Source organism: Eubalaena glacialis, chromosome 9, assembly GCF_028564815.1.
Source record: "Eubalaena glacialis isolate mEubGla1 chromosome 9, mEubGla1.1.hap2.+ XY, whole genome shotgun sequence".
NCBI classification, from domain to species: Eukaryota; Metazoa; Chordata; class Mammalia; order Artiodactyla; family Balaenidae; genus Eubalaena; species Eubalaena glacialis.
The window spans coordinates 12,929,183-12,940,647 of NC_083724.1; the positions used below are offsets into that span (position 1 = coordinate 12,929,183).

General features: G+C 37.6%; 1 protein-coding gene across 7 annotated transcripts in view; it reads right to left on the reverse strand.

Annotated features, from left to right (window-relative positions):
• The window catches only part of RABGAP1 (RAB GTPase activating protein 1), a 149,995-nt gene that overhangs the window by 26,304 nt on the left and 112,226 nt on the right, over window positions 1-11,465 (reverse strand). For all 7 annotated transcript variants that reach the window (XR_009702059.1, XM_061199962.1, XM_061199961.1 and 4 more), the window contains 6 exons: window positions 11,209-11,322; window positions 7,257-7,331; window positions 3,972-4,097; window positions 3,222-3,365; window positions 1,363-1,404; window positions 975-1,103 (listed from right to left, as the gene is read on the reverse strand). Coding sequence is in view for 6 of the 7 variants with exons in the window: in XM_061199962.1 (XP_061055945.1) it covers window positions 975-1,103; window positions 1,363-1,404; window positions 3,222-3,365; window positions 3,972-4,097; window positions 7,257-7,331; window positions 11,209-11,322 (630 nt within the window). In the remaining variant the exon portion in view is untranslated. The remainder of the gene's footprint in view (window positions 1-974; window positions 1,104-1,362; window positions 1,405-3,221; window positions 3,366-3,971; window positions 4,098-7,256; window positions 7,332-11,208; window positions 11,323-11,465) is intronic.

Genomic DNA, 11,465 nt, shown 5'->3' on the forward strand with positions numbered 1-11,465 from the left:
CCAAAGTCTTAACTTTATGCAGGGATTTCAGTTTCATTTTGGGGCCTCCAGAAGGCCCCAAATCATGTCTTGTCTTCGTGAGTAGTAAAATCCTAATACCTACCTATGGTTCTATATTCCCTTGGAATGCTCTTTTATTATCACACACAATACATTGAGCCACTTTGTTTAAGGCACCTGGGTATTTCTCTTTTTTCTTTCAAGTTCATCCAGGTATTTAAACATTTCTCGGATTATACTTTATTTAGCATCTCCAAATGTTTAAAGGAGGGTAGCCTGAGTTAGCTCAGTCTGACATATAACCAGAACCAGAAATCCAATATTACTTTACAGATGAGGAAATTGTGCCTTAAATAGGTGAAATAACTTTGAATTCAGACCTCTCTGATTCCCAGTCCGTACTCTAATTCAGTAGATAGTGAAGCTTCTCTCCTACCACATCTGCCCCTGGCACACTGATCACAGTTCTACCCTCTGGAGACACACTGAGTAAATATGACAGTCAGTCTTTTATGCACCCTATAAGCATCTCAATACAGCTATTTATTCTGTCTCCCATTTGCCTCCACCTCTCAAATTCCAAACTAAACTCCCTCAATTACTTTTTCTTCTTTAAAAACAAAACTTTTATAACATGAACACAAGGAGATTCTTTTTTTTTAACCTTAAAAAAATGATACAAATCATAAATGCTCCACTGGAAGTGATAAATAGTGAATAAGTTTCCTTCATGTATTATTACTTTCATTTTAGGGAATTTCTGACCATAACAACAAGTACTGAAAGTTAAAGGACAGCACAGTAGAAATCATGAAACCTGAGATTTAATTCATAGGCTGTTAATATATATGAAAATATTTAGAAAATTATATAAAAGAAAACATTATTATTAATGTACTATAAATGTTGACAATTTGATCAGGAAGAGTGAGACATTAACAAAGGAATCTAAATTAACGCAAAAATGATTTTACCTTCATGTTGCAAGCTAATTCCATCAGTTTTTTTGCATTTTCTTCTGAGCGATATCTCTTAGGAAGCTGAACCCTGAAGAACTTCAGCGCACCTTCAAAGTCTGTCAATAGCAAGTCATCTTTGGAAGTCTTGAAGAAAGAAGAAAATACAACAATGTACAGAAAAAGTTTTCTGCTGTGAAGGTGCCCAAGAAGGATTTTATAATCCCAGCACCTTTATAATCCCCAGAAGATACTTTGTAGCCTTTGCAGAGCTACTTGCACGTATCCACTGTCAGGGACAATGCTAGAGCATAGCGGCGTTCAGAATGAGATTAAGACCAAGATATTGCAAGTGCTGAACAAGGAATACCAGATAACCCAGCTTATAAATAAATGTGTACTGTACCTTTAATAATCCAAGGGCGACATTAAAAATAACACTTATTCCCTAAAAGAAAACACAGAAAACATTTTCAGTGTTTATATATGGATTATTAAAAGCTGTTTGTCTTCAGAATACCCCACAATTTTTAGATAAATTGTAAAAACTTAAGAAATGGAATATCTTGAAAATATCTTGGGAAAAAAAATTACAGGGCAACCACTGAAAAACCACTTCAGGTAGACCCAGTCTCCCATTTTTTTGAGAGAAGAGCTTTTCTAGAGCTATTCTCGCAATTCAAGAATGCTTTTCAAAGTATTCTATGCTTCCGAACTAAAGCATTAGAGTCATAAAATTGTGATCTCTCAGGAAATAACTCCTGGTGGCTCTTCCTGTACTCTATACTGCTCACGCCAAGTACAACAATCACTCTGTCCATGAGCCCTACGGTCCCAGAACTGAATCTGCTCAGGGTTCCCTCTAATCTGCCTTTCTTTATCTAATCATTCTAGGAGTAGTGGGGCAAAGGACAGCTCAGGGGAGGCCCTAAAATCTGTTGACAGTGTTAAACTTTTAAAGTTTCTGGGCCTCAAGTTCCATAACAAATAGTCTCCCAATGGTTTTCTGAACTAATTAGTTGAGAAGTTTATGTAGGTTACTTAGCATGCCACCAGGCCCATAGTAACTACTTAACTAACGGTTGTTTATAATAGTGAAAAACTAGACAAAGGTTTGAGATTAGGAATTGGTTACATAAATTATGATATATCCAAAGAATGGGATACTTGGCATTAAGTAAGAATAAATGGTATATCTGAAATGCTGTTTCTTAGAGAGAAGATACAAATTTCTTAATGGATTTTTGTATGTTTTGAATATGGGATAATTAAACAAAAATAAGGATGGTATACATGTGGAGGTGTCTGTCTATAGATAGTCAAGTATATGAGATAAAAAGAGGTTACCAGATAGCATATATAGCATAATCGTATTTTTATGTATTTTTATATATATATAAAACCATAATATACATTATTACATAATATTCCATATGAAAAAAACTGTTCCATATAGAAATTACATATACACATATATGAAAAGGTGGAAAGAATATACACCAAAATGTTAAAAGTAGTTTCCCTCTAGACTGGGATTAGAAGTATTTTAAAATCTTTTTGCTTATACTTTCTATAGTTTCTATAACAAACATATATTATTTTTGAAATTAGTTTTTTCTTCTTAGGCACACACACACCCTAAAACTCAAAACTAAGCTGAGGCAAAGACTGTTATTTACTATAATATCTATTTTCTTTCAGTAATAGACCCCCAAGTTGTAGCAAGTTCCTAGTCAGCTTTAATTAAAAAAAAACTCCCCTTAGAAGCTAGGTATGGTCATGTACCTAACTTCTGGCCAATAAGAGGTTAAGAAGAAATGCAGGTGGAAATTCCAGGAAATGTCTTTTAAAAGAGGAGATGCAACCTTCCCAAACCCCTAAACCTCCTAGCTTAAATACAGAGACAGTGGCTGGAGCTGTAATCAGCCATATGGAACAGAGTTGCACTCTGAGGAAGGCAGGTTACTGCCAACCTTCTGATTTCTTTTACATGGGAAAGAAAAATAAACCTCTACTTTATTTAGCCACTGTTATTTTGGATTTCTTCAATGCAGCCAAACCTAACTAATACAAATGTGTTTTTTTTTAGCAGAGAGCACCTTTGACAAAACATGATTATTAGCATCAGCCCAAGGAAGAGTAACTTAAACCTGGATTTTCCAGCAATGAAATAAAATAACTGAGAAGAACAAATTGTTTTAACAGAGCTGACACAGGAAGGACACTACAAACAAAAGCCAAAGTGCTGTAGTCTCTGATACGTACCTCACATAAAAGCAGGTCGATGATGTGGAAGACCATGTAGAGAGGGAATTTTGCAGTGAAGAGCGTAAGAAACCACTGGGAGGCATACATGTGTGCTTCAAGGCTTATATCCAGGAAGTGGTTGTACAAGTCAGGAATGTATTCCTGAAACAGCAAACTAATTAGTCTTGGGCACATATGCAGCTGTTTAACTCTCACTCAGGAGGTTCATAAATCTGCTAGAAATAGACCCAAAAAGTCACATATTTGTGTTTTTCTAAAAACTGCCAAAGTGCTGAGAAGAACACTTATGATCTGGTATTAAACTGGCACTCAGCTCTCGTTTCCAGTCCACAAAGTAGCTCTAAAGAGGAATCCCCAAATGGTGACAAATATTTGGAAGGACAGTTTTTCTTTCCAAGTTATGAAATGTTTGGGAAAGTTTGTTTCACTTTTGTTATAAGATTCCTAACCAGTCAGCTTCAGAGCCTTGGTGAATATTTCTTGACTGAGTTTGCTGTGTTAAAGGCTCCTACAGTCATCTGATCTTTTGGGTGTTTATGAGATTGAAAACCTGGCTCACACCCATCGGGTTAACACCTTATTAATCTTGGCATCATCGTTACATAGAGAGAAATGAAAAACATAAAACCTGTCCTTAACCCTGGATGGCTAAGGAAATCGCCACTGCTCCTTGGCACCATTTCCTCAATCCCGTTCTTCCCAGTCCTGCATTCCTATTGGTAAATGCAAGCTGGATTCTCTATTTACCTGCATGAGGCGCTCCAACTGGTAAAATTTGCAATGCAAATCTTCAAAGTTTTGCTTGAAAAGTTCCCTGAGACCATAGTCAAACATGATCTTGACCAGAACACTGAATGCCTGTTCCTCAGGCATCTGTAACAGACAGGCAAAGAGGGAAGGGGTGGGGGATCAAAAACATATACAGAAGTTTCCTCAGTATATTAAATTCATCCTTCAACTCTCCTATCTGAATACTAGGAAATTTAGTGATATGCAGTAACTCAGATCTCAGCTGTGTTTTATAACATTCATTCATTCAACCAAGAAATATTTAACAATGCCTACTCTGTGTCAGACACTGTTCCTGTTCTTGAGGAGCCTCTCATACAACCAGTATACAATAGCTGTAAAATGCCTTAGTTAGAAAGACCAGTGGGAACACAAGAACAAGAAAGCCTGGGTCTTCCTGAGGGAGCCAGGAACAGGCTTTGTAGGGAGGGCAGGACTTGAACTGAGTAGGAACAGGTCTATACTCGAGTATATGTTTCATCTTTCCCAAATCATAAGACCTTTGTTAAATCATTTTACCTCCTTAACTGTTATTTCATTTTAGTAAAAATGTTTTTCTTCCTCACTGTTGCTAAAAACATGGTTAGTTACAGAAGAACTTTATGTATTCTAAGGTTTGAAGAAATGTTTAAAGTAACGCCTGCAGTAATATTTAAAATAGTACAAAAACCTCCTTTACTTCACTTCTATTTACAGATGTTACTCACTTATACATCTTCCACAGCTTTATGGAAAAATATCTCCCTGAGAACCGGGCAAAATGTCTAGTTTTCAAAATAGAAAAAGAGCACTGGAAATATTATTTAAGGCATGACGTGACTGTAGCAAGCCTTCCAAATGTCAAGAAAGTGGGTGGGCGTCTGTCGAACAAGATGATGGAGGTGGGCTGAGTAAAGAAATAACTGGGAATAAAGCAGAGCTAAAGAGCAAATCCGACTAAGTAATAAATGAGAAAAGGATAGAAAATTATTGTTGGAAAGGTAAGGGCATTTGGGGCAAAGGACCAGACCTTTGAGGTCTTTACCATGGAAGGCAACTTCACTCTTCCACTCACTGAGGGAGAGACTTGGTCTGCCCAGAGTGGCACTTCTGATGTTAGGTAGCACACCTGCCCTTACTCTGAAACAAGCACTTATTTTAACACAATGGCAAGCAGCATAGAGTTCAAACCAAGATACTGGGGATTTCATCGGGAAACTCATTTTAAAAGGGTTGTGACACTTAAATGGGGATAAATGTCCTTACACGAAAGTTGAGAACAAAGACAAACCACATAGACTTGTGAGACTCTGAGATATAAAGTCTGATTAAAACAACAAAACAAAAACTTAAAACTTGACTTCTTGAGGATGTGTTAATTAGCTTGTGAGAATCATTTCACAATGTATAGTATATCAAATCATCACATTATACACGTTATATATACACACACACAATTTTCGTCAATTATGATGTAAACAAAGCTGGGGGAAGAAAAACTTGACTTCTTTATCAATGTCATAGCTTTATCACATTTTTACATGCCTACCAATACCAACAAGCTGGGCTCACAGTAAGAAGATGCAAAGTGGTTTTGTTTTACTTGTATTACAACCTACACGAAATGGCTTAAACCTCTTCAAAAGCTTCCTGTTCTTAGAGAAACAAAATCTAGACTGCATGGCCTGGTCTCCACAGCACTCCTTCAAGCTAGTCTTGTTGACCTCTCTAGCTCCCTCCCCCTATTCCCCATGGCTCGTGATGCTCCTGTCACACTGCCCTTCTTTCAGTTCCTTCCAGATGCCAAGTTTTCCCCATTTCAGGGCTTCTATACACTGTACTATTCTCTTTGCCAGGACTGCTCTACTCTCCACTCTCTTGTTTTCAAAACAGTTTTATTATTTTCATAACAATGTTAAAAAAAGTTAAATGATACAGTAAAGTACAAAAGAGAATGGATATCCCTTCCTCATTTTTCAGGGTTCACCTTAAAGGTTAGCTTCCAAGAGAAGCGTGTAATCTAAATGAGGCTCCCTTGTTATAATCTTGCATCAAATTTTTCACTATAGAGCCACTGAAAGTAACAATGATATACTTGTGTGACTTTTTTTGCCTACAGCTAGTCAACTTCACTAGCTCTGCATCCACAAGGACTGGGGCCACACTATCTTATTCACTCCTGATCACTAGCACAGTTCAGACCATAACAGGTGCTCAAAAACTCTCTGCTAACATCACCTGTGTGGTATTTTTGCCAAGCATTTTAACTTGAATCATGGGAAAATGATCAGCGAAATCAAGAATCTGGGATGTTTTACAAGACAATCTGCTTTAATTTTTCAAAACTGTCAATGGCATGGAACATACAAAAAAGGCAAAGGGGATAGTTCAGATTAAAAGAATAAAATGAAATGACAACCAAACGCTATGCCTGATTTTTCATTCATCTTTATTATAAAAAAAAGCTGTAAGGACTTTACTGAGTAAACAGGGAAAACTGAATGTGGACTGTGGGTAAGACACTGAATCAGTGTCGAATTTCTGAGATATGACTGTGATATTCTGGTTAGGTCCTCAGGAGATACATGCACAAGTATTTAGGAGTGGAGTATCTTGATGTTTGCTACTTATTTTCCAAAAATAATTTTAAAAAATTTCTTTTCCATTAAAAAAAACAAAGTGTGTGTGTGTGTGTGTGTGTGTGTGTGAAAAAGAGGAAAAGAGAGAGAGATGCAGAGAAAGCAGTGTGGAAGAATACTGATATATTAGGTCAAGAGCATATGAGTGTTCACCTTAACATCTTTTCAATTTTGTTGTGGATTTAAAAAAATATCAGTAAGATGGAGGGTAAAGGTCTTTGCTGAATGAATGAACAAATGAATAAAATGGTGCTAAAGCAACCCAACTTCTCTGCCTCCCTTCCACCCCAATACATAAATCTCAAAATGAAGACCGACGACAGCAGCTACTTTAGAGAAGATAAAATGTCCCCAAAGGGTTCAGTCAAGACTAAAGTCTATCCAATCACCCTAGCAATAAAAAGTCTACCCTTGTACCAATTTTCAACACTGTCATTTATTTTTTACCATGTTTCTCTCCCATGATGACACTGTATTAATTTAAGGAAAAGGTTTCCAGATATAGGAGTTAACCCTCATGCACTAAAGCCTGGCCAAAGGCAATAAAAAACCATGATCAAGTCTAAGGCTAGTATAAGCTGAGGCAGGACATGTGTAAGTCATACACAGAGACCTAATTACTCACATGGAGAAGCAGAACAGCAGCAAGAAATGACTGGCCCTGGCAATAGCCAATTTCTTCATCATACACAGAATAAGCCTGGGGGAAAAAAAAACACACGAGGTGTAAATGAATGTAGTCACTCTTGAGTCATAGTTGCCTTATAGGAACTTGAACACGGGAACCTCGAAGATGCTACCCACACTCCACTGTGGCATTCTGATGGGCAGTGAATGATGCAAACATTTCTCTTCAATTCCAGTTTTTCTTTATTATAAATAACGCTCTCACCACGCCACTTCCTGTAGCCAAGGAGTGGTAAGGTTAAGCAAAAACCATTTCAGCACTAAAAAAAAAGCTGTCATTCCGCCTGTCTTTGCTCATGCTTTTCGCTCTTCTCTGTCCGAAAAATGTGTTCTTCACTGAGGCTCCAAACATATTCCGTTCCCCCAGGATTCTCTCTCTCCTTGGTACTTCTATGGTACTTGTTACAAATGCATGGTTATTATAGCACTTACCACACTGCATTTTAAATGTCCATCTTCTCTACTAGACTGTGAACTTCTTAGAGGCTGGGGTGATGTCCTATTCAACCTAGCCAGCACCTCAACACATATAGCAGGCACTCACTAAACACTGTTATTGCTATTCATTTTTCTTTCTGGGAAAAAAAACCTTTTGGCAAAGATGCCAAAATACAATCCTTTCCACAATGCCAGTGATAACTTTTCTGATAAGAGGGATTACTCTGAAACCATTTGTGGGTTCTTTGGAATTTTCATTTGTATTTTCCTTGGCAGCAGATGATTACAACTCATCTCTTCTGAACGTTATCATTAACAGAATATTGACATCAAACAGTCCTGTGGGTTACTCTTTGGTTCTGTAGTTGTTCTTCAGAGTCTTGTTCTTATGGTTAATATTTATAGTTCTCATGTAAGTTGTGGGGGGAAAGGGGAATTCTGATAGATTCAGGACGCTATTCCCTGTTTGACAAATTTATTTCTGATGAAACTCTCTTTATTCTCCATTTTTTTCCCCCAAGGTTCTTCTGTGTCCCAAGAAAGCAACTTAGAAATGGGTATATTTAAATTTCAGATCACTTAGCAAAATGTGATGCCAACGTTTATTAGATGACAAGTTAATATACACATGGGATTTTATCATTAGCTTTTGGTGAAACTATAGCTTTTAAAATATATACATATATATTTTTTACATAGCAGGCACTCACCAATCACTGTTTATGTTTTTATATATAACCATGCTTTCATAAATTCAGGTTGAATCAATATAATCTCGTTACATCCCCCACTGTCAAAGCTTATCTGATGAGAGGGCTACAGAATGAGAAACACATACGCTTTTCCAAAGACAAGAAGCACAGAGGGATTTAGAAATGATCTTTTGTAATTTAATGAGACCACTTTCCACCTATCAAATCAGTAAAAATTAACGAGTTAATACCCATTTTAAGACTGTGAAAAACTAGTAGTAATATACGCCAACACAGCTCTGTGGAATGCAGTTTGACAAAACTGATGAAGGTACCAATCGACAGTCGATTAGTCAAAAAAGAATAGAGGCCTCACAGTTAGACAGAGTTGGGCTGAAATCCCACAATTGCTAATGTCTCGGTCTGGCTCTTAGGCCCATTGCTTATATTCCTTATTTGTAAGATGAGAATAATCATAGTATTTATATAATAGAGCTGATGAATTATTCTCAGTCCTCTCAAGTAAAGTGCTCAGCACATGGCTTAATCAATTATGTACTAAGATAAAAATGTATTAAATTTCTATAGGTAGAGGATGGAGGGGGGCATTTTTCAGGCTCATAGAAAAGCTAGAAGGAATGCTTTATATTTCAAACATTTCCCGAAAGTTTGAAAGTACTTTCATGTACATAATACATTTGGGAAATGTTTGAAATATAAGGTTCATGGGGGCTGTAATGAAATACGGGGAAGAAAAGGCATTTCATTAATTCATCAACATTTAATGAGCACCTACTATAATATGGCATGCACTGTGCAAGTGCTATAGATGCTAACATATGTAAGAAATGATTCTTGCCCTTGAGAACTTCACAGTTCAGTTGGGAAGTTTGACAAGTAAATCAACCAGAGTACAGTGAGAAGTTCAATGTGACTGAAGCATAAAATATTTAGGGAATAAGCCTGGATATATTACAAAATGCCTTTAATATTAAGCTAATGAATCTAGGACCAGGAAATGAACTAAGGAATTTTGATTTCATTCTGTGGGTTAGAGAAAGCACTAAAGGTTTTAGTGGGTCTAGTGGAGGCCACTAAAATGATCCAATTCTAGGGTCAACACAGAGAAAATAACAAATAGGCTAGAACCCAAAGGCAGGGAGACTAATGCAAGGCAGCTTTTGTAAAAAAGTGCCAGCAACATATCATAGTGGCCTGTACCAGGGCAGTGAATAGTGAGGGAAGTACGGCTTAAAGAGACATCAATCATATCAAACTGAACGTGGCCAAAGGAAGGAACCAGAAAGTAACAGAGAAATGATTGTATCTTCAGCAAGACAACGGCATGGGGAAAAAAAGGAGGACTGTTTTTAATTAAAAGAGATATAACCACCACAGTTTGAATATTGCTAGATCCTGATTCTAACTAAATGTATAAAGACATTTAGGGAAATCTAAATATGGAGTGGCTATTGGATGGTACTGATGGATAATGATGGATGATACAGGTGGATAATGATCTTATTTTTAGAGATGTACGGTGAAGAGTTTAGGATTGTGATGTCTGAGGTTTGCTTTAAAGTACTTCAGGAAAATTTTTTTAAAAGGATAGATGAAGCAACTGTGGCAATATATTGATAAATATTCAATCTGGACAGGGATATATACAATTCATTTACACTATTCAACTTTTATGTATGTTTGAAAATTTTCATAATAAAGTGTTTTTTTTAATGAACCCTAGTTTTAGACCTGTTTTGTCTGATGTACTTGACAGACTTTTACATGGAGACCAATGAGCAGCTGGAAATTTAGGCCTTGAGTTAATGTAGATTTGGGAACATCTGTGCAGTGGTGATAGCTGAAGCTGTGGAAGTGGAAAGGGTCACCCATGGAGACAGTGTAGAGCTACAGGAACCAGTGACTGAGCACCTAGGGGAAGGCCTCTGTTTTAGGAGCAGGCAGAGAGAGAGAAAAATCATGAGAGAATCAGCGAAGTAGTTAGAGAAGTGAGAGCTTAACCAGGAGGGTGAGAAGTAAGGAGCAGAGAGAGCTGCAATGAAGATCATCACGAGAGAGAAACAAGAGTGCAGTGGGGTCAGAAGTAAGGGATGAGAGTCAGTGAGCACAGGGTTTCTTTCTGGGACATTTTGCAGGAAGGTGAGGGAGAGCTAGATTAAAAGGGTAAAAGAAATCCTACCATTTTATTTTTAATTATATCCTGTTCATTATGAATCTAAAATTGTGTTGTTACTGTTGATTTTACAAAGACTTTTCTCTCATTTTTTTGCATTCTTGAACATCAAATACAAATTACGTTTTGTAGTTATCCTTTGCATAATTTCAAAGAACCAGAATCACCATTTAAAACTGAGCCTTGGACTTCCCTGGTGGCTCAGTGCTTAAGAATCTGCCTGCCACTGCAGGGGACACGGGTTTGAGCCCTCGTCCGGGAGGATCCCACATGCTGAGGAGCAACTAAGCCCGTGCGTCACAACTACTGAGCCTGCGCTCTAGAGCCCATGAGCCACAACTACTGAGCGCGCGTGCCTCAACTACTTGAAGCCTGCGTGCCTAGAATCCGTGCTCTCTCATTGTGGAGAAGCCACGGCAATGAAAAGCCCACGCACTGCAGCGAAGAGTGGCTCCCTCTCGTCTCAACTAGAGAAAGCCCGTGCGCAGCAACGAAGACCCAACGCAGCCAAAAATTTAAAAAAAAAAAACAAAAAACTGAGTCTTTTTTGTTTTCATATGAAATACCTTGCATATTTTATATAAGGAGTCTTGTCCATCTCCTCCTGTGTCCTTAAAGTAGTCATGTGCTGGGAATGTCCGGTTAATATCACGAGTGATAGCACTGTCCTGGGGAGACTCCTGTGGAAACATTAGGAAAGAGAAGGTTTAGTAGTCAATTATGTCCGTACTTGTTTGGGCTTATACAACAAGGTCTTCTCATCTACATGCTTTAAAATGCTGCAGGGACATACATACACATATGCATGCCCAGAGTTATTGTG